This window comes from Lytechinus pictus, chromosome 13 (genome assembly GCF_037042905.1).
Source record: "Lytechinus pictus isolate F3 Inbred chromosome 13, Lp3.0, whole genome shotgun sequence".
In the NCBI taxonomy this organism is placed as follows: domain Eukaryota; kingdom Metazoa; phylum Echinodermata; class Echinoidea; order Temnopleuroida; family Toxopneustidae; genus Lytechinus; species Lytechinus pictus.
This window is the reverse complement of record NC_087257.1, coordinates 6,139,183-6,162,641: the sequence shown is the minus strand read 5'-3', so window position 1 is coordinate 6,162,641 and position 23,459 is coordinate 6,139,183. Positions and strand designations below refer to the sequence as shown.

At 39.2% G+C, this 23,459-nt stretch overlaps 1 protein-coding gene across 1 annotated transcript in view; it reads left to right on the top strand.

Moving 5' to 3' along the window:
- Window positions 1-23,459, top strand: part of LOC129274945 (dynein heavy chain domain-containing protein 1-like) — an 88,872-nt gene that overhangs the window by 6,816 nt on the left and 58,597 nt on the right. Inside the window, exons 2-16 of the mRNA XM_064108440.1 lie at window positions 5,916-6,098; window positions 6,463-6,621; window positions 7,362-7,440; window positions 8,012-8,113; window positions 8,799-8,951; window positions 10,405-10,492; window positions 11,633-11,814; window positions 13,284-13,609; window positions 14,709-14,867; window positions 16,503-16,586; window positions 17,028-17,120; window positions 19,682-19,762; window positions 20,316-20,479; window positions 22,298-22,454; window positions 22,742-22,860. Of these exons, the coding sequence (XP_063964510.1) occupies window positions 6,001-6,098; window positions 6,463-6,621; window positions 7,362-7,440; window positions 8,012-8,113; window positions 8,799-8,951; window positions 10,405-10,492; window positions 11,633-11,814; window positions 13,284-13,609; window positions 14,709-14,867; window positions 16,503-16,586; window positions 17,028-17,120; window positions 19,682-19,762; window positions 20,316-20,479; window positions 22,298-22,454; window positions 22,742-22,860 (2,044 nt within the window). The 5' untranslated portion in view covers window positions 5,916-6,000. The remainder of the gene's footprint in view (window positions 1-5,915; window positions 6,099-6,462; window positions 6,622-7,361; window positions 7,441-8,011; window positions 8,114-8,798; window positions 8,952-10,404; window positions 10,493-11,632; window positions 11,815-13,283; window positions 13,610-14,708; window positions 14,868-16,502; window positions 16,587-17,027; window positions 17,121-19,681; window positions 19,763-20,315; window positions 20,480-22,297; window positions 22,455-22,741; window positions 22,861-23,459) is intronic.

Genomic DNA, 23,459 nt, shown 5'->3' with positions numbered 1-23,459 from the left:
TCTTTGAAGGTGGAGAAGGCTTCTTGGTTGCTAACAATGCCTCCACAGAGCTTGTTGACGGGGGATGAACCGGATAAGGGGTGTCGGCATTGGTGACTGTACTTGGTCTCGCCGTCCTCTCGATCTCTATGGCTTCGGGGTCAAATGGGCAGATTCCAGACTTTTTAAATGCTACCTTGAGGTTGTCCTCTCTCGGCTGTAGGTATGCTTGGAGAGGAAATCTGTGCACTGCCTGTTGAAATGTGCCTTCATCGGACTGAAGCATGAAAGCATGAAATGTATGAAATGCTTGCTTAGGAACCGTCTGAAGACATCGCCATTACTCCACCCACTGTCTGTCATCTCGAACCTGCTGCCTGGTATTGATCCCTGAGTCAGCTCTGCCATCAAGTTCTTCCCTTTGAATACAATATAGGGTGGCAATGAGGATCCCTCAGCTGATCCGCAGGCAAGGAGTGTTGTGGTTGCTGAGCGGCAGGAAAGGATTGAAGGTGACCTCCTACTACCACTCCCCACCCTCAATGGTAAATGCTCCTGGTTGAAGCCTGCATTCTCCAAAGGCAAATCTGTATACTTATTGGTAGAGAGCATTTGGTGTGGATTGGTCTCCCAACTTATAGTGCAATTTACTGCTTGCTGGTATGCGGTGTTGATGCTAAGAAAGTTCTCTGCTGTACCAAGCATCTTGTCATCATCACTCCGTTGATGCCCACAATCAGAGTGTTGATTGTTATCTTGCATCTTCATCCATGGCTCAGTAATCTTTAGTGAGATTAGATTTAAAGCTAAACGATAAATACAAGCTTGAAGGTTGGGACATTTGTACATTGGTACAAGGCTGACTGCAGATCATTTGAGGGCTTTTGAACTTTCTGAAGATAATTCAGAATAAATGGCATTATTGGCAGGTTTAAATAAAATGTAGCAGTGCGGCGATTGCCGACACATCTTGGAAATGTTGTCATTGGACAACCAGCAGTCTTCAGAAATGATGATAATGGAATACCACATCCTGTTGCATCATCATGGAGTAGATCAGATACTTTTCTGATGAGACATGCAGTGTTACTTTCTTCTCTCTTCTTGAAAAATCTGGGATATTTGTCTTGGTTTTCACTTTCCTTTAATGCATTATCACATGCCTTACCAAGGGTGTCAAGTGGATGCAAACCACATCCGAAACTGTTGATATGTGTGTCACCCTTGAGGTTTGAAAGCTTCTTGTCAATTGATGTGTTCACACTAGTTCGATCAGTCATTGTCTTTGATATGCCATCAAGAAGTACAGGATTTAAATCTGATAGGGATTCCTTACTTGAACTAATGTATTCATCAATTGTTCCTCAAGCTTGCTGTCATAACCTCACAATTAAAGTAGGTTTTCTCTTTTTTTTTTTTTTTTTTTTCCAGTTCCTTCTCCAAGTGCTTAACTTTTTTTAACAGTCAGACCGCAGGTCCCTATGCTAATGAGCAAAAAGGCCAGATTCATCCAAATCATCTCGTGGCTGAATCCTCCTCCTTGCAAAATCTCGTGATTCGTGAGATTTTCTTTCTCTAAGAATTTACCTGTTTTAACCTCAAGTTAAATGAAATATTATTGCACCATCAGATAGAGTAAAAGTTACTCTTTCATATTGGTGATTTATTTTGTATACAATATTTTGTTAAATAAGTGAATTTCTGGCCTGAAAATGTGCCTCAAAACTGAATTTTCTTCCTCTGTTTTCTTTTGCAAATTGTGCAAAACTTTTTATTTTGAGCCTCAATAATATCTATATCACCATAAAGCTGAACTTCTGTACTTTCTCACAATGCCACTCTTGATATGCGGCACCTTTTAATCGGGTCAAGATCACACTTTTCCCACCAAGGTACAAGACGAGATTTCTGAAATTTTGTACTTGCATGAATTCCAGAGTTCTGATTGGCTGGATAAGGTTCACAGAACAACAGGCGCGGGGTATTTGAGGAGATTACCACATGGGAAGTGTGACCTTCCCACGAACCCAGGCACTGGAATCATTGGAATTTGCCATTGTGTGGTCTTTTTGACCAATCAGAGTGCAGTATTCTTGTTTTCAAGCTGCTTTATGTACTTGACAAATGAAAAGTGTGATCTTGACCCGATTAAACCAATTCTTATTTTGAAACCTATATCATTTCAAAGCATACATATTCAGCTTTATCATGATATAAAAATCATTTGGGCTCAAACAAAAATAAAGTGTGAAAATAGCAGCTTTTGTCAGGTGAAAATATTTATTTTGTAGCATATTTTAGATCAAAATTTTAACCTATATTACAAAATCTTTGAATAAATCCAAACACATGACCTGAAAGAATGATTCTTCTTCTTTACAATGGTACCAAATTCATGAAATTCGATGCACAATTAGAGCAGCAATGACCGAATGAAAAGAGGTGTTTTGGTCCGCATCAAGCTCATTAAATATGCAAAACATCTCAAGTCATGAATATCACTTGGATGAAAGAAGCCACTTTCTTGGGACCTGCAGTCTGACTGTTAAAGTTATGATCTCCTTCTCTGTTTGTCGTACTCTGTCCTTGTAGTTCTTTTCCTAAATTCTCGACTTATCATTCGAATAGACTTTTCTCTTCTTAGGACGTTCAGGGTTTTTAGGAGGTCGATCAATTTTTCTTGTAGGCTTGAAAGGTTCTTGAAGAAACTTTACCTTCATATCATTTTGATCTTCAGTTGTTTTGGGATTTGTTGAGTTTCATGTTCCTTCCATAGAGCCTTGATGTCTTTGTCTGAAGGGCCTCAAGAGACCATTCAGAGTCATTTGTTGTGAACTATTGTGCAAAATGGTGACAGGTAATTCCTTGTCCTCTAGTGAGTTTCGGCAGCAGTAGAACAATGACAATTCCATTTATGTCAGCTGGAACAGATGATCCACCTCCTATTCTGACATGTTGGCCATGATCTTGACCTCTACACGCCCTCTCTCAGCTGTTTCCCCCCCTTTTCTCTATCTTTCGTATCTTTTATCACTATTTTTTGTCTTCATCTCTCTGTCTTTCTCATTTTCATTTTGTTAAGCTACTGCAACGTTATGTTCATTGAAATACACAGAATACGAAGCGGCCGGAACCAAGCTCCGATTTATGTAAGAAAATGCAGATTTTTTTTTTTGGGGTAATTTCTTCGTATTTTGTTATCATTTGATAAAAAATAGAGAATTTCATTTGTAGAAATGTGAAATATAAGGCATACTTACGTTCTTTTGATGCATTGTGGACGTTTAGATGATGTATCTTGTTCGAAGAATACAGTATCTTAGTCCCACGTATGCATCGCGTATCCTTCTCTCGTATTTAGTGTTACTGCGCAAAATAAGGACACGCGCAAAATTAGGCCACACCACCATACTAACAATATAGTTCACACACACACAACAGAATTCATGAGAGCCATTCCCCAATTTTGGAGAGCCATTTGTTGAGATGCCATAGCCGTTTTTATAATTCAAAAAATAGAGGAGAAAATATCATTTGTATCAGTTTGATATATTTTTACTGGTCATGCCAGACCAGTAAATCTGGCTACTTTTACTGGTGTGGGACTGTTGGACTGGCACCAGTGTCACACGCTGCAAAAGTAGGAAAGTTAAATAACACAGAGAGGCAGGAAAGAAAAAGGGAACAAACAAATACATGTAGATCTACTTTACATAAACAGGATGAATACCCTTGCCATCAGCTAGCTGGTAGACGGAATTGAGTTGTCGGATTAAGACTTGGACTTTGGAGTCGCTTGGTAGTGGAAAATCCACAGAACCTGGAGACATAAGCTTGTGTGAATGATATCCTTAAGGTGTGATATCCAGATCCAAGAATGGCAGATATTGGCAGATACACCGTACTGGCTTCAGGGGTCTCACACTATATGCGCATGTACAGACAAGAGCGCACACACAAATGAAACCTGTCAGCCCAAGGAGGGTGGATATTAAACAGGTGACACTTTTAACAACACTAGGTTCTAGACATATAAAAAAATTTAGCTTTTGAGCATCATTCATTTCATCACTAAATGATATAGCTTCGCATTCTCCAAAGGCAAATTTGTATACTTATTGGTAGAGAGCATTTGGAGTGGATTGGTCTCCCAACTTGATGTGCAATTTACTGCTTGCTGGTATGCGGTGTTGATGCTAAGAATGTTCTCTGCTGTACCAAGCATCTTGTCTTCATCTTTCCGTTGATGCCCACAAGCAAATTGTTGATTATTATCTTAGCATCTTCATCCATTGTCTCGGTAATCTTCAGTGAAATCAAAGCTAAACAAGAAGGTGAGGACATTGAAGATATTGGAACAATGCTGATTTGAGATCATTTGAGGACTTTTGAACTTTCTGAAGATAATTCACAATAAATGGCATTATTGTGGTTTAAATAAAATGTTGCAGTGCGGCGATTGCCGACACATCTTGGAAATGTCACTGGACAACTAGCAGTCTTCTGGAATGATGACAGTGGAATGCCACATCCTGTTGCCTAATTATGGAATAGATTCTGAAGATACTATTCGGCTAAGACATGCAGTGTTACTTTCTCCTCTCTTCTGGAAAAGTCAGGAATATTTGTCTTGGTTTTCACTTTCCTTTAATGCATTATTTGGTTTGGTTTATATTTCTCCTCAAGAGATCGGATAAAATACATGATACATAAAATAGACAAACAAATAATAATTTATAAAATAACAATATACCTGTACATCAAATAAGTTATAGAAAATGAAAAAGGAAAAAAGAAAGATGGACCAACCCATTACAAAAAAAGAACTTAAACATGAAATCACGGTTACAGGTCACATGCCTTACAAAGGGTGTTGAGTGGGTGCATACCACATCTGAAACTGTTGATATGTGTGTCACCCTTGAGGTAAGAAAGCTTCTTGTCAATTAATGTGTTCACACTTGCTCGATCAGTCATTGTATTTGATATGCCATCAAGAAGTCCAGGATTTACATTTGATAGTGATTCCTTTATTGAACTAGTGTATTCATCACTTGTTCCTCAAGCTTGCTGTCGTAACCCTATTAAGTAGGTTTTCTCCTTTTTCTTTTTCTTTATTTTTTTCCAGTTCCTTCTCTTAGTGCTTAACTTTCTTTTTGTAAGTTATCATCTCCTTCTCTGTTTGTTGTACTTTGTCCTTGTATCTCCCAAGTTCTTTTCCTAAATTCTCGTCTTATCATTAGAATAAACTTTTCTCTTTCTAGGACTTGTACTTGCAGCACCATGATCTTGGTTGATTTCAGAGTTTTTAGGAGGTTGATCAGTTTTTCTTGTGGGCTTGAAAGGCTCTTGACGAAACTTTACCTTCATATCATTTTGATCTTCAGATTTTTGGGATTTGTTGAGTTTTGCGTTCCTTCCATAGTGCCTTGATATCTTTGTCTGAAGGGCCTTAAGAGAACATTCAGAATCATTTGTTGTGAACTTTTGTGCAAAATCCCTGTGACAGGTAAATCCCTATTCTCTCGTGAGTTTCGGCAGTAGATCAATGACAACTCCATTTGTGTCAGCTGGTAGCTGGAGCAGATGATTCACCTCTTGTTCTGACATGTTGGCCATGATCTTAGATATGAAAAGCCAAATAATAGCTATCCGGTTCAGGCAAAATAATGATGCAAGTCTCGAGTTGCAGGAGATCTATCTAAAAACAATAGCAGAGTAAAATATGCTGATTATTAACGTTAGATCTCATGACTGTTTGCTGCAGAGTGGCTTTTGTCGTGGAAATCTTTGCACCAATGGATGGGCCCATACCTATATGAGATAATCGAAACACAGAATAGTTTCAGTTGTCTTTAGCACAGAGCGATCAGCTCATTTTTCATCTTGGGCATTTTGCCTAAACTCAATACATCTCCTTTTTTATTTATTCACAGACAAAAGAATGCAATGGACTGGTAACTGACTCAAGTCTTGACGCCTTGGTGTTTTTTAAAATACATAGCCATTAAGGGCACGATCATGTCGTCTCTTAAGCAGCCGCTGTCTCCCTGTGTGATACCTCTCTTAAAAGACTCCCAGCAAACACCTGCAAAGACGCCACATGCTCACATCTCCAAGTAAGTACATTCTACAGAAAAGTTTCAGAGTTTCATTTTTTAGATTCACAATTTTGTTTTTAATTGATTTTTGTCTAATGTTAAGAACAACATTGATGACTGAGTAGAAGAAATAACCAGTTGTCTCACGATGTATCAAACGTAGTAGGAAAGCGACGTTTCGTCTGCAAGCTGCTAGACTTCGTCAGGCAATGGCTACACCTCTGCAGCCCATTATTTTTCTATAAATTGTTGATGCATTTTAACTATATCATCGCTTCTACTTAATCTTCGACTTCATATGAACAAGATAATTGCAGCAGATCTCCTTGTAAACTTGCTTTCACAATTATTTGTTGATATATCTGAATTCCAATTCGTCTAGGTATGCGGACCCCAAGCTGCTCTCGTCTACGTGGGCTTTGGATATCAGGAAGGACATTAACCTGCAGGAAGAGAGGGGTGAATGGCCGGACAATTCTCTGATCAATGATCTGATCACCGAACTCAGTGCTGTATTCATATCAGCGTTACAAAGGAATAGGTAACGACAAAAAGAACGACGCAATACTACTTTGAAGACAAAACAATGAATGGAACATACATGGGCCAAAGTCCATGAGGTCATACTATTCAATTGGGGGGGGGGGGGGGTGAAGAAATAGTCCACCTCACAATACTAACTTGAAGACAAAAATAATTATGGGGCATACATGGGTAAAATCCATGACATCATACAATTCAAGGGGGGGGGGATGAAAGACATAGTTTCGGAATATAACATTATTTCAGTAAACTGAGCATGTTTCAAAGTGATCAAACCTTGTCCTCAGCCTGAAATGATAGGCATAGTAATCGATATACACTTTGGATATTATGTAAATTTCAAGAATGTGGTTACACAAGATTAAAAAGTTATGTCATTCGGAATCGGTTTACTAAATAATTTCTCTTAAATGTATAATTGAATTTTAATGTGAATCGCACACCAGTGACTCTGTCTATAATTTTCTGGCTGATGATGAGGTTTGAATTCTGTGGGCCGATTTCTTTAAGATTAAAAGAAATCAAGATTGTGAAAATCTTTGGAGTATTATTTTATTTGATTTTTTTTAACGTTAACCAATTTTTTTTAATGCTAACCTCAAACTGGGGACTCTGTCTATGATTTTCAGGCTAATGATGATATTTATTTCTGTGGCCTAATCTTTTAATTTTTTTTTTCTCGGATCAAGATTGTGAAAATATTTTGAGCATTTTTAAACAATTTTCTTTCTCTTGTAGTCGGCACCAGTGGCTGTATCTTGCTGAGGTTTTGAGGATTTGCTTGCCTTATTCACAGTACCTACAGGATGATGACCAGGCAAGTATTACTCCTGTAATAGACAGTTTAAAAATATATCACCAAAGTCATGTCCATCGCTATTTTTGATGATCGTTATCTTCATTATCATCATCACTATTACTTTCTCAATTATCATCATCATTATCATCTGTGGGATGTTCATCGCTATTTTGATGATCATCATCTTCATTATTATCATTATCACCATTACTTTTTCAATTATCATCTGTTCATCATCATCATCATCATCATCATTATCATCGCAAGCATCATCATTATCATCATCATCATCATCACCATCATCATCACTATCATCACTATCATCATCATCATCATCATCATCATCATCATCATCATCACCACCACCACCACCTCCACCACCACCAACACAGTCGTTTTAAGGACTCAACTCCTTTTCGAGAAGAATACTTTCGAACCTCCTTTTTCTTTCCTTTCCATTCACTTCTACCTCTATCCCCTTTTCTTAGTCTTTCCACGCGGTGTACCGCAAACCACTTCCGCTATTGTTCTTACCACCATGCACACCTTCAAGCATTGCCTGACGTATCCTATTATTTTCTATTTCCAGCTGAGGCACTATGTGAACAGAACATATTATCAGACCAGACAATACACCACTCCGACTGCGGGGTCAGATCTTGATGACTTATTGGCCAACCTCTTCCCCAAGGTAAGCTTGCCAGTTCAATGATTTATTTTTTTGTGTGAAGTGGGCCAAAATTTCCTATCGGTGTTTGATATTTATTGTTAAATTGTGATTATTATGTTATTCATACAGGGGCCGTGGAACAGTTGAAAGTTGGGGGGGGGGGGGGGCTGATCATGTGGAAACTGGGTAATTTTCATGTTTTTGTACATGGTTTTGAAAAAATAATAGCTTAGACACCTCGGTCCGATGTATTAAGCGCTATATAAAAGCGGATTATTATTGTTATTAAAAAGTGGGGGAACTAGTGCCCTCTTTCCTCTGGTTCCACAGCCCCTGTTATAGGACTGAGTCAATATGTTTTATTGTTCAAACGACTGCAGAAAACATCAGTGTTATGCCATTTTGTCAACCTTTTGACCAATGGAAAAAAAAAATCCCTGAAAGGTGAAATATCCACATTTCACCTCTTTACAGGGGGGGGGGGGCAGTTAAGACAGACCTCACTGTAGCTTGCAATCAGAACAACTTGGTATTTTATTCATGGGGTTAAGCTTATTGTGCGATTTGGTGCATTGGTTCACAGGCAGGGACTTATTTTACGTCCTATATATATGTTTTTTTTTTGGGGGGGGGCACAAAAGATCATCCCCTAAACAATAGGTTTACTACTTGAAATTGCACTAAGGCATTTTTTTTTTTGTGACAGGCTGTACTTGCTTTGAAATCTACTGGAGGAGATGCCAAGGATTACCGGAACCCTTTGACTCCTGCTCGGACACCCAACGGCTCATCCCCGAGATACAACCCCCTCTCAATGTCCCTTCCAGATGGAGCAGACCCCTATACACTGGAACGACCTGTAAGTCTAAAGGCCACTGCACACCTTTCGATTGGTCCACGATCCGACTTTTGGAACATGTCGCAATTTGCTAATTTTCTGAAATGTTAATGAAGAGTATATTTTTATTTTAGGTCAAAACTAACTGATAGAAAAGTAATATAACAATTTTGGATGATTGTAAGCTTTTATTTTTGAGTAATGGCCAAATTATTAAAAATCGTAGCCAATCGTACGATTGCTATCATGACGTCATTACGACTAGAAATTAAGTTCGCTTTTATTGTAATAAAGATGATGGCATAGTCACAGATTTGAAAATTGGTATTCGTCTGATAATTTCGAACATTACACAGTAAGATATTCCATGTCTCAATATTAGTATCAAAGTCTACTACGTTTAGTCCCAAATTGGGTCGCAGACCAATCGTAAGGTGTGCGATAGCCTTAGAGCCATTTAGTCATTTTATAAGACCAGATGAAAATTGTTCCTAAGCTACCTTGTGCATGCAACTCTCAAGCCTGACCCACACCTGTGCATTTCGGGTTTGCGTTCAGCTGTGGATTGCCTGAATGCTGAAAAACAAAACACAACACTACACAACACAATGAAACAAGCTAATATGAGGTCAATATGCAGACTGTAAATGTAGAGGCCTTTTGTTCTAGTTTGATAGTTTGAAAATTTTTAACAATCATCCACAACTGAACGCAACTAAAATCCTTACAAGCAAGGATGACTGGCCACCAGCGAATCCGAACAAGGAAGGATGAGCAACAGTGAGGGGCTTACTAAGGTATTCACGTAACATTAGTGCTCGATTTACCTCAGCTTACCTCGCTTTATCTCGTATCACTTCCCTTCACTGCTTGGAACTCTGTATTACAAACCCGTAGGCAAAAGTGTGATTCCAACCAAATATTTGGCTGTGTAGTATGATGTGTTAAAGATAGATACCAGTTGTGGCAACGGTCTCAAAATGAGTTCAAACAGAATCCAGTAAAATTACCACCCTAGTGTTTGTATGTATAAATTAAAAAAATGTGCCAAATGGCGTTGGTAGAAAATGTGTAATTGCTGATAAATTAGCATCATAAGCATGGAATTCCATCAAATGTCAGGTATTTTTCCAAGCAATATTAATCCACTCTCCCATATATTCTTTTTTGTGTAGTGATCATCAAAATTCATGATTTCACAAAGATAAGTTTAAAGTAATGTACCGGATCTAGATATATGATAATATGGTGACAATTTACCTTGATTGAAAAGACTTTCTCATGAAATAATTGGTTGCTACAACTACTTTCTCTTACCTTTAAGCTGCGTATTGAGGGTTTCATCTTACGCAGCAATACGTAGCTAATGAAATGCAAAGGTGTGAGCCAGGCTTTACTAATGCCCTACATGATCTGTATCACTTGTATGTGATTCCCATGTTTACTCATCACTTAAATCTTTTTTTTTTATTAGGGCGATGAGGAGAAGCACACCCCAAGAGGCATTAACCTGGGTCACATACGGGAGGTCCTCCCATCGGTCGTCATGGAAACCACCAGACGTGAGTCATACTTATCTATCATTTAACATCTGACTTTGTAAGGCTGTCCTACATGTGCATAATGTGTTTGTGCAGAGCTGCCAATTTGTGTGATTTTATCCTATTTAGTAGGAATTTTAAGGGAAAATGACACTAAACAGGATATTTGCCCTTGAAACAGGATTTTTAAAACTTCTAAGAATGGTGAATTGTATTCTATTCAAAATTTTAAAGAAAAACAGGGTTTTGGGATTGAAAATTTGATATAAATAAATAATGGGATTGTTCACATTTAAGGATGGCAACTCTGCATAAATGGACTTTACAATTTTCTTTCCTGTATTTGTGATCCCAATAGATTTTAATATGACTAATCATTTATAAAACTATAACAGACAAGAAGTGGGCCCTCTTTTTAAAAACCTTGATGAAAAGTGCACTTATCATTTAAAATTGGTCTAGCGTGACTGGAAAGTACACAAAATGTTACATGGGCTACATGACAGTTAGACCAAATGCAAATGGTTGGTAATGAGTCGATTATACTTGAAGACTACCAGGGTCTAGACCAGGTGGGATGAGAACAAACAGGGAGTAGGACCAGGGCCCGTCTTACAAAGAGTTACGATTGATCCAATCGATCGTATCTCTATGGAAATCCATCAGTGTCATAATTTTTTTTTTCAAGGAATTCGCACAATCTCCTTAAAACAAATATGCGTTTTAGATGTTGACGTTGCTGGCTTTCCATAGTTGAGGTTGATTGGATCAATGGCAACTTTGTGTGAGATGGGGCCCACTCGTGGTTTAGTGGTTCTGACTCTTGCCTTTCAATCTGAGGGACGTGGGTTCGATTTCCAACCATGGCATGTTTTCTTTCAGCAAGAAATTTACCAACATTGTGCTGCACTCAACCAAGGTGAGGTGAATGGGTACCCGGTAGGAAGAAATTCCTTGAATGCTTAAGTGCCTATATACCGGGGTAATAATATTATGATACCAAACGTAAGCGCAGTAGAGAATTTTCGTATGGTGCGTATTATTATTATTGTTATTATTTCGATGGTGATGCATTTAGATCTTCAGCCTGTCCGCCGCAACCGATAGGTGGCGCGTCGTATTGTGAATCCGCTGAATTAACTGATAACTTTCCTGCTACAGATGAAGCTGTGTGGAGTGAAGGCCTTGGTATGACAGCAGCAGCCATGAATATTGACCTCAACGATAAGAAACCATCCCCTCGTATCCCAGCACCCCCTCCAAGACTCCCGGACTCCTCCTGGAAATCAGAAGGGCTCCCTCTACGTCAGGAAGACCTGGCCGTCAGTGAGGATGCTGAATCAGTAAGTCACACCCCCGATTACAGTACTACCTCACTTCATATGAATTGAAGAATTTTTATACTTTGAAGAAGCAATTTGCAGTCCAGGAATAGCATTAGCAGAGCTGCCAAATAGTAGGATTTTGTCGTATTCCGTACGATTTTTCACTTAAAATACGACACTACGATTTTTCTAAATAAAATACGATTTTACGAAAATATAGCTATGTGCATCCGTGTATTATGTGTGTGTATATCTCATTGGCATTACGTACGTAATACCGCGCTCGTATATAGCGAGCACGGTATTACGTTGTGTGTGTGCACAACAGGCAAGTACGATGTTCCCAGCGCTAGCGCAGCCATGGCCAATCCAGGACTCATGTGTGCGCGCGTGCATGCTTATGCATGTACTGTGTGCGAATCTCGCGGCGCTTTATCATCTTTGGTGCGAAGCTAAATTCACTGTGTAGCTACCGGTACGGTACTAGCGCGCTGGCCTGGCTGACGATACCGCATGCTCCGGCCGGCCTCGTACTCGTCTTGAGCACCGTCGTCGTTTGTGTCTGTGATCATATTGTGAACAACGGACAAAGAGAGTTAATTCTGTAATATTCATCATGGCATCGAAAGGATCTGGATCATCAAGGAGACAAACATTCCTATCCAAATATACGACTAGGTGGCCATGCATACCGTAGTGGCCAGCAAGAAGAACGATTACACCGCTCGATGTACGGCATGTGCATGTGACTTCTCGATATCGCATGGCGGTGCGAAGGACATCAGCTTGCACCTAAGTCGGCAGAAGCATCGACAAGCTGTGGAAGCCATGAAAAACGTGACAACACTTGCTACATTTTGGACAAAAACAGATTTTTCTGTTATCAGAGCGGAGACGCTGATGGCGAATTTTTTTATAGAACATAACTTGCTCTATTAAGTAAGTGCAAAGGAGCAGCGACATCAGCAGCTGCATCAGGGTCCCACATGTAAATGAGGTAACCTATCAGTCATGCATGTAATTATGTTACTATAAAATGAAGAACCTATGAATTTACCCCCCCTAATCCTATTCAAACCTGTCGTATACATAATATACATGTAAAAATTACAGTTGGCACAGCAAAATAATGAGATGTATGATAGGAAAGTACACAATGGGTATGAATAGGATTTTTTGTCTAAAAATAGGATTTTTGGGGTTAAATAATAGGATTTTTGTTGAAGTGTGGTTGGCAGCTCTGCATTAGGGCCCTGGTTCATAAAAGATGGTCTCAATGACAGCTCACAATGCAATGGCAGTTACCAAAGCAATTGGTTTCTCCACCAATCAAAACCAATGATTTCACTAGGGTTGTCATTGATAACGAATAGTTCCCTGGCTTAGGTGACTGAATGTCCTTTAAAAACTCGCCTGTACATGTGGAATTTAAAAAAAACATGGATATTGCCGTACAAACAATTCTTTCGCATTGTTCTCCACTTTAGGAACTAAGTGAGGATATCCCGCTAACAGGCAAAGAGGTGGTGGAGATGTTCGGCAAAGGCCGTCACCTTGGCAATGCCAAGTTCATCTACCTGAATCGTACTCCGACACGCCACTTCATGCCGTACGAGCTCACCGTCGTTCCTAAACACAAGGCCAACCCAGAGGAACATTGGATTGTGTCTTGCTTTGGGATCATGCACAAGGTCAGAGGTAAACCTGCGGAGAGTATGAACCTGTATGACTGGCACAGAGAGGCGGTCTTGTGGGGCATCCTGACGAAGATTCCATTCTTCAAGTATAATCTACTGAGGAAGACGTTCAACAGGTCAGTGGTACACATCTGGGGCCCGTAATACAAAGCCTAGCAATCATTATAGAACACTTTTTCTACGATTGATTGCATCGACTACAACGTGCAATCAATCGTGAAAATCAAGCGTAGCGTACGATTAATCGCTAACCTTTGTGTTACGGGACCCTGAAGTCAAAATTAATATGTGAACAGCCACCCCAAAGCCTACAACAAGTGGCCAGGCAAGGTCTCTGTAAAAAGCCAATATAGTAACTTGATCTTCAACAAGTGAAAAATAAAATATCAATTCATTCGAAAGAGTCATTACTTTCCTTCATATTTCTGACCGTTCAATTAGTAGTTGAAAAGGAAACAAGATGCATGAGTTTCTTTGACACAATTTTTTCGAACTGCTTTGAAATTTCACTGAGATTACACAGTGTGCACATCTCATGCCCGAGTGAGCCCCGAACTTCAGGCATCATTTTCTCCTTATATTTCGAGGCTCTGACTTAAATTTCTTCTGCATAAATCAAGAACTTGTGAGGACAGATTCCTTGAATGCACTGAGTGCTGGAAGGCTGCTCGAGCTAAAGCTGGGGTAATAATAGTGCTTCTTGGAATAGATTATTTATAGATACATATACACATAGATGGCGCTTTATAAATGTCCATCATTATTGATAATGATGTTATTGTTATTATTGTCATTATTATGTAAGATGATGTTCGAAGGTTTGCATGGTGGTATGAGCAATCACGGAAGTGTTTTACGGTACACCATGTGCAAAGTCCTGGAGGGTCTGAGATAAGAAAAGAGGATAGAAATGGAGGTGAAAGGAAAAGGCGAGAGAGTGGAGGTTTGTATTCAAAGTAAATCATTCTTTTCAAAATGAGTGTAGTCCTAAAAAGGACTGTAAACCAGAAGGAGTGGAAAGCTGAGGAAGTAGGCAGGCTTGAGTAGGTGAGATGAGGCTGGCTTGAGTCAGCGAATGGAGTAGTAGCAGGAACAGGAGAGTAGACTCTACAGGGCAAGTTTTTGGCTGTCTTCAGGAGACTTTACTCATGATGTACCGTAAACCACTTCCGTGATTATTATGTAAGGAAGTATAATTATTTTGATTTTTTTTAGATGGAGATCTGGTCAGAAGCATCAGGAGTATTGTAACATCCGTAAGAAGGTCCATGATAGTCTCCTGCTAGCTGTGCCAGGGTTCGGAGCCGCCTCCATTCAGGTCTCTAAGCTCCTCCAGGAGCTTGGCACTGTACGCTTTCTCCCCCTGGAGCTAGAGTAAGTTGTCCTATCTACTTCATCCATGTACCTTATGTGCTCATGTATGCTTGCACAGTGGGCCGTTTCATGAAGCTGTTCGTAAGGTCAGGGTTCCCAAGCCCATCGGGGAAATCAGGGAAAATTATTTTATTTTTTTCCAGTCAGGGAAAAATCAGGGAATTTGATTTAAAAAGCCCTTAAATCAGGGAAAAATGCCTGAAATGAGGGAAAAATCAGGGAATTTCAATCAGCCCAAAAGTCGAAAGCACGGTATTCAGTCAGACTCTGTTATATTTTGTTGCATATCAAAACAACATCCATTGAATCACTGGTTATGGTGGTACTAATTACATGAATATTTACATTATTGCTTTTGTACAGAAAATACATGTAATTCACTGCAACAACTTACAAAACATGCAAAAGTGGGAATGGGTTTAAATAATTATCAGGGAATTTTTGTCTCACCTGCATAGCAGAGTGAGACTATAGGCGCCGCTTTTCCGACGGCGACGGCGGCGGCGGCGGCGGCGGCGGCGGCGGCGGCGGCGGCGACGGCGGCGTCAACACCAAATCTTAACCTGAGGTTAAGTTTTTGAAATGACAGCATAACTTAGAAAGTATATGGACCTAGTTCATGAAACTTGGCCATAAGGTTAATCAAGTATTACTGAACATCCTGCCTGAGTTTCATGTCACATGACCAAGGTCAAAGGTCATTTAGGGTCAATGAACTTAGACCATGTTGGGGGAATCAACATCAAAATCTTAACCTAAGGTTAAGTTTTTGAAATGTCATCATAACTTAGAAAATATATGGACCTAGTTCATGAAACTTATACATAAGGTTAATCAAGTATCACTGAACATCCTGCATGAGTTTCACATCACATGACCAAGGTCAAAGGTCATTTAGGGTCAATGAACTTTGGCCGAATTGGGGGTATCTGTTGAATTACCATCATAACTTTGAAAGTTTATGGATCTGATTCATGAAACTTGGACATAATAGTAATCAAGTATTACTGAACATCCTGTGCAAGTTTCAGGTCACATGATCAAGGTCAAAGGTCATTTAGGGTCAATGAACTTTGGCCAAATTGGGGTATTTGTTGAATTACAGCCATAAATTTGAAAGTGTGTTGGTCTAGTTCATAATACTTGGACATAATAGTAATCAAGTATCACTGAACATCCTGTGCGAGTTTCAGGTCACATGATCAAGGTCAAAGGTCATGTAAGGTCAAAGAACTTTGGCCACGTTGGGGGTATTTGTTGAATTGCCATCATATCTCTATAAGTGTATTGGTCTAGTTCATAAAACGTGGAAATAAGAGTAACCAAGTATCACTGAACATCTTGTGCGAGTTATAGTAGTTTTCAAAATCAGCACTGCTGCTATATTGAATCGCGTGATGCAGGTGAGACGGCCAGAGGCATTCCACTTGTTAAACTTCATCAGGGAAATTTGTTTTCTTGAAAAGCTGGGAGCCCAGAAGGCAAGAGTGACTTGAAGAACGACCGGTGATCCTTTCTTGTTATTCACCATTAAATGTTCATTGGTGATTATTCAGTGCTTAAGATGAAATTTATTTGATATGTTATCTTATATTGATATTTGACTAAAACCTAGCATCTCTTATTCTTTTTCAGCCATTGCTTCACACTGCCTGAATTCGAGCATAGGACTAAAATGATGTACAAAGCTGGTCAGGTCATCCTCAACAAATTCTTCCAGTAAGTCATTCAAGATGATTTGAATACAGAGAGAAAAATCAAACAAGCTTAATGCTGAAATTTCATCATATCAGATGTATAATGAGAAATTTCTGACATTTTCAAGTTTCACTAAATAAAAAAAAAATTAAGCGCATCCTGGTTGGTATGTAAATAAGGGAAACCTTTGACATCCCCCACTCACTATTTGTTTTGTTTATCATTTTATGAAATGATGTATTTGAATTTTATTCTCATTATTATGCAAAATAAAGCTTGATTCCTTCCTTGACATACATGTACATACACTGTAGAAGTACCTATATATATTGTCTTATATATTATCTTTGTTATGCTTTATGTTTTTAACGAAGATGTGGAAATTAAGATAATTGTATTTTAATTCAATTCACTTACAGAGCATAGATATTATGGTATGATTTTAATTCTTCTTCTTTGTAGCTTCTGTAAATTAATCTTGGATAAGGCTTGCGAGGACTCCTTTGCCATGCTGGATTTCTGTAAACAACAGGCAAATAAAGACAAAGCCCTATTGTGAGTATTCACGACAATTAAGTTTGGAAGTAGAGGATACTGTTTGTTGAGAAGGATTATCACGACCGTATCTTTTCCGACAATTTTTAATTATAGGGAAACTGATTTCATAGAAAGTTTTATGCAAAGGCCTTAGATTTGCTATTTTAAGAGCGAGATCACCTTTCTGTGGGATGCATTTCGGTATTACAGCTCAAATGTGAAAAAGGAAAAGGGCACCAAACATCTCCAAGGCAAATGAAATAGGCATTATCTCCTAGAAGATGGGGCCTTAGAGCCCCCCCTTGATTTTTGAACCTCTTAATACCAAATATGCGACACGCGGGTATACAGTTGCGAAGCACCGAAAGGTGGATCTGTGCGCTTTAATGTAGCCACCATTATTATTATTAAGATTCCCATAATTTTGTGCATAGTGAGCATACTCTGCAATGAACTTTGGAAGTTTAGGTAACGTCGCTTGTTAAAGAAATCATCATGACTTTACATCTTTCCTTCCAATTTGTGCGTTTCATAATATTTGTATGTGCCATCAATATTCACGAAAGGCCTATTTTTCATTGAATGTGCTAATTGAATTGCAACAGTTCTTTTTTTGTTCAGGTAAAGAATCATATCAATAATGGGAAATGTTATTACAAAATATGATTGGGACACCTGGGGCCCGTAACACAAAGAATAGCGATCAATCGCTAAATGAACTGACCAATCAATATCAACGTTACATGCGCATTTGGTTTAAATACTGCCCAGGGACCAATTATTGCGGTTCTTTCACACTTGCAATCCATCGCAAACCTTTGTGTTACGGAGCCTAGGTCTTGATTGGATTAATAATAATATAGGGTATTTATATTGCGCACATATCCACCTTGTTAGGTGCTCAAGGCGCTCCTATATTACCCGGCTAAGCTAGGCGTTCATATCGCACACAGCTTTTTAAGGAATTACTTCCTACCGGTACCCATTTACCTCACCTGGGTTGAGTGCAGCACACTGTGGATCAGTTTCTTGCTGAAGGAAATTACGCCATGGCTGGGATTCGAACCCACGACCCTCTGTTTCAAAGTCCGAAGACTAATCCACTGGGCCACAACGCTCCACCGTTAACACCGTTGGGACCTGGGTGCTGTTTTAACAATGTTATTTGTAAAGTTACGTGTGACTTAACAAACAATCAATGACTTTTTGTTGTTGATAAGATACCAAATTTTCCCTATTATGAATTAATGGAGTGTATGATTATCATAAAATCCAGACAAATAACCTGGTTGCAATTCAAATGCTTGTTGATGATGATAATTTTGTTTATTTTCATTCATACAAACACTTTGGTTGTAATTTTTGTCTCACCTGCATAGCAGAGTGAGACTATAGGCGCCGCTTTTCCGACGGCGACGGCGGCGGCGTCAACACCAAATCTTAACCTGAGGTTAAGTTTTTGAAATGACAGCATAACTTAGAAAGTATATGGACCTAGTTCATGAAACTTGGCCATAAGGTTAATCAAGTATTACTGAACATCCTGCCTGAGTTTCATGTCACATGACCAAGGTCAAAGGTCATTTAGGGTCAATGAACTTAGACCATGTTGGGGGAATCAACATCAAAATCTTAACCTAAGGTTAAGTTTTTGAAATGTCATCATAAATTAGAAAATATATGGACCTAGTTCATGAAACTTATACATAAGGTTAATCAAGTATCACTGAACATCCTGCATGAGTTTCACGACACATGACCAAGGTCAAAGGTCATTTAGGGTCAATGAACTTTGGCCGAATTGGGGGTATCTTTTGAATTACCATCATAACTTTGAATGTTTATGGATCTGATTCATGAAACGTGGACATAATAGTAATCAAGTATTACTGAACATCCTGTGCAAGTTTCAGGTCACATGATCAAGGTCAAAGGTCATTTAGGGTCAATGAACTTTGGCCAAATTGGGGTATTTGTTGAATTACAGCCATAAATTTGAAAGTGTGTTGGTCTAGTTCATAAAACTTGGACATAAGAGTAATCAAGTATCACTGAACATCCTGTGCGAGTTTCAGGTCACATGATCAAGGTCAAAGGTCATGTAAGGTCAAAGAACTTTGGCCACGTTGGGGGTATTTGTTGAATTGCCATCATATCTCTATAAGTGTATTGGTCTAATTCATAAAACGTGGAAATACGAGTAACCAAGTATCACTGAACATCTTGTGCGAGTTATAGTAGTTTTCAAAATCAGCACTGCTGCTATATTGAATCGCGTGATGCAGGTGAGACGGCCAGAGGCATTCCACTTGTTTTGTATTGGATTCTGTTCAAACTCATTTGGAGATCATTACCTCAGCTGGCTTTTATCTAAGAGACTGACAAGAGATTCTTTTCGAATTCATTTTGAGATCATTACCTTAGCTGGCTTTTATCTTTAGATATAAAGAGACTGACATGAGTTTCTCTTCGAACTCATTTTGAGATCATTACCTCGACTGTTTTTTATCTTGAAAAAAAAATAAACAGACTGACATGAGATTCTTATCTTCCTTCCGTTCCAACTTTCTTAATTCTAGCTCCAAGGAATCGCTGTTTATCCAGAGACAGAAGAAAGAGCAAAGGGAGGCCAACCTCCTTAAAGCTCACAATGAAACAAAGTGAGTTTAAGTCTAATATTTATCAATTTAGATAATATACTGTACAAACACCCCACAGTTCTTTTTATGTGTGTACTACAGTACATGTAGTGATGATGCTGAGCACTCAAGGGTGTTTGACAACAAGAGTATTTGCGCATAATGTTGTGAATATCTGATATGCCTGCATCACCAACAACATCACAAATTTATATTTGATTTGTTATCTTTTCCCTAAGATGCCTTTTAGGTGTATTTATGTGCTAATGTACGTACATATAAACATGCGTGATGGTGAATTAATATTGCTATAAGAAACAAACTTGTTGAACTGTTATAGCATATTGTTTTTTTATTGCTACTCCTCATGAATCCCCTTCTCTCCCCCCTTCTCTTTCTCCTTTTCTTCCTCATCCTTTTTCCTCTCCTTCTCCTCCTCCTCCTCCTCCCCTCCCCCTCTCTCTTCTCCTTTTCCTTCTCCTCTTTCCTCTTCTTCCCATTCTCCTTCTACTTACCATATTGATATGATTATTGAAACAATGCATTTACTTATGTGTTACCTTCCCGATTGTAGGCGTCTTGGTAACTTCATTCTTCTGGTTGATCAGATGCTCGTTTGCCATCTTCTTGCTTTGACCCGGTATAATGTCTGTACCTTCGTCAGACACACCATGGTGGGGACCATAGATGCCCCACGGGAAGCACTTTACAAAGCTAAACTGAACTTCACTAGTAAAGGTAAGGTTGGATGGATGGATAGATGGACAGATGGAAGGATGGATGGATGGATAGAAAGATGGATTGGTGGATTGATGGATAGATTTGTGGATGGTGGATTGATTGAAGGATGGATAGATTTGTGGATTGGTGGATTGATGGATGGATGGATAGAAAGATGGATTGGTGGATTGGTGGATTGATGGAAGGATGGATAGATTTGTGGATTGATGGATAGATTTGTGGATTGGTGGATTGATGGAAGGATGGAAGGATGGATGGATGGAAGGATGGATAGATTTGTGGATTGGTGGATTGATGGAAGGATGGATAGATTTGTGGATTGGTTGATTGATGGATGGAAGGATGGATGGTGGATTGATGGAAGGATGGATAGATTTGTGGATTGGTGGATTGATGGATGGAAGGATGGATGGTGGATTGATGGAAGGATGGATAGATTTGTGGATTGGTGGATTGATGGAAGGATGGATAGATTTGTGGATGGATGGATTGATGGAAGGATGGATGGATGGAAGGATGGATAGATTTGTGGATTGGTGGATTGATGGAAGGATGGATAGATTTGTGGATTGGTGGATTGATGGAAGGATGGATAGATTTGTGGATTGGTGGATTGATGGATGGAAGGATGGATGGTGGATTGATGGAAGGATGGATAGATTTGTGGATTGGTGGATTGATGGATGGAAGGATGGATAGATGGATTGATGGAAGGATGGATAGATTTGTGGATTGGTGGATTGATGGAAGGATGGATAGATTTGTGGATTGGTGGATTGATGGATGGAAGGATGGATAGATGGATTGATGGAAGGATGGATAGATTTGTGGATTGATGGAAGGATGGATAGATTTGTGGATTGGTGGATTGATGGATGGAAGGATGGATAGATGGATTGATGGAAGGATGGATAGATTTGTGGATTGATGGAAGGATGGATATAATTGTGGATTGGTGGATTGATGGAAGGATGGATAGATTTGTGGATAGGTGGATTGATGGAAGGATGGATAGATTTGTGGATTGGTGGATTGATGGAAGGATGGATAGATTTGTGGATTGGTGGATTGATGGATTGATGGATGGAAGGATGGATAGATGGATTGATGGATGGATAGATTTGTGGATTGATGGAAGGATGGATAGCTTTGTGGATGGATGGAAGGATGGATGGATGGATGAATGAGTGGATGGGTGGATAGATGGATGGATGAGTGGATGGGTGGATAGATGGATGGATGGATGGGTTGAAATAGTTAAATACATGTAGAGGGACTGGAAGGGAGAGAGAGAAGAAAGAGATGAATAGAGGGATTGCTTTATAAAAAAGGAGGGGGGGGGGGGGTAGTTGCAGGATAATAATCACAAACAAAAATAAAAATGGAGGGCGGGGGATAGCATGGATGCCCCCAGAATGCACTTTAACAGGTCAAACAGAGATTTACAAGTAAAAGTAACGTTGTATGGAAAGAGTCAGAAAGAGATTAAAATGAAGCAAGAGAGAGAGAGAGAGAGAGAAGGGGGGGGGGGGGGGAAGGGAGAGATAGGAATAGAGATTAATAGATAGATAATTCTGGAATAAGGGGAGACCAGGTGGGAATTTCATAAAGCTGTTCGTAAGATACGAATGACTTTACGCACGACTGGTGATCCTTTCTTGTGCTATGTGATATCCCTATGCAATTGATTTATGACCTAAGAACATGTTCCAGTCGTGCGTAAAGTTGTGTGTAACGTTATGAACAGCTTTATGAAACACCCACCAGAGTTTAGAATAGAACTCAATGTATCCACCCTGATTTTTTTCTCCCCAGGGGCATTGACTCTGCATCCGTCCAAACAGATGTTCTTGGACACTCTTGATGCAACCATCATCAAATTGGCTAACATCATCAGCGATGCTGCTAGGCCTATTGAAGAGGTCACTGCCGGATGGGTCGGAAACCAGAGAGAAAGGCTCTTTCAGAAAGAGTAAGATTTTTCATATTATGATGATGAAGGTTTCTTTATAGGTCAAGCCCACCTCAGAAAAAATGGAAAAGATAGGTTTTTAGTTCAGATTTGGAGGTCTCAATGTTACTCCTCTGGTGCATTAGCTTTTGATGGTTTTTTATGGAAATAGAGCCATGTTTTGTAAATATTGTTAGTGGTGAAAAGACTTCAAATTTCTGATGACCTCTTTGCACACGACAATTTTATTGTTACAATTTTTAAACTCATTTTAGTTGCTGAATATATATTTTGATGTCTTATTGTAGCGAGGACGCAGACGACGGACGATCTGATTCTGAAATGTCTGTCAGAGAAGCCGCTTCCTCTCAGCGAATTATTTCCACCGCAGCAGAAAGGCTACAGGAACCTCTCTTGATAGAACAGAGTAAGTTACAAAATCAGGGATCGGTTTTAAAGCTAAATGACAGTAGTTGCAGTAAAATACTGATTTCGTGAGAAAGTCTATAAAACCAAGTTTAAGTATTACTATATCATCGTGGATCTAGATCTGGTACAGTTACATAAACTGAACTCTGTGAAATCATAATATCTAAGCTAAAAAACGATCACACTGAAGATCGCCAACACAGATAGGCACACGTGGGACAGTGTATTATTATTGCTGGAATAAAGACCCGACGGAAGTGACAGAATCCGCGCTTATTTTGCTTATTTCTCAGCAATTACACAATTTCTTCCAGAATCCTTTGGCACATATTTTTTATTCATACAAACAGACACTTTGGTGATCATTATATTAAATTCTGTAAAAAGTCATTTTGAGATCGTCCCCAAAAACTGGAATTTATCTGTAACTCTACAGAGCTGCCAACCATAAGTTTTTGCACGAATTATTACTGTCTTTCGCAACCAAGATATGGTAGTACATACTGAAAGTAGCGAAACTGACCCATATCCCATGGGCTACTGTACAAAAGATGCTGTTCAACATGGTACTCTGTTGATCACCCTAGTGTGCATGCA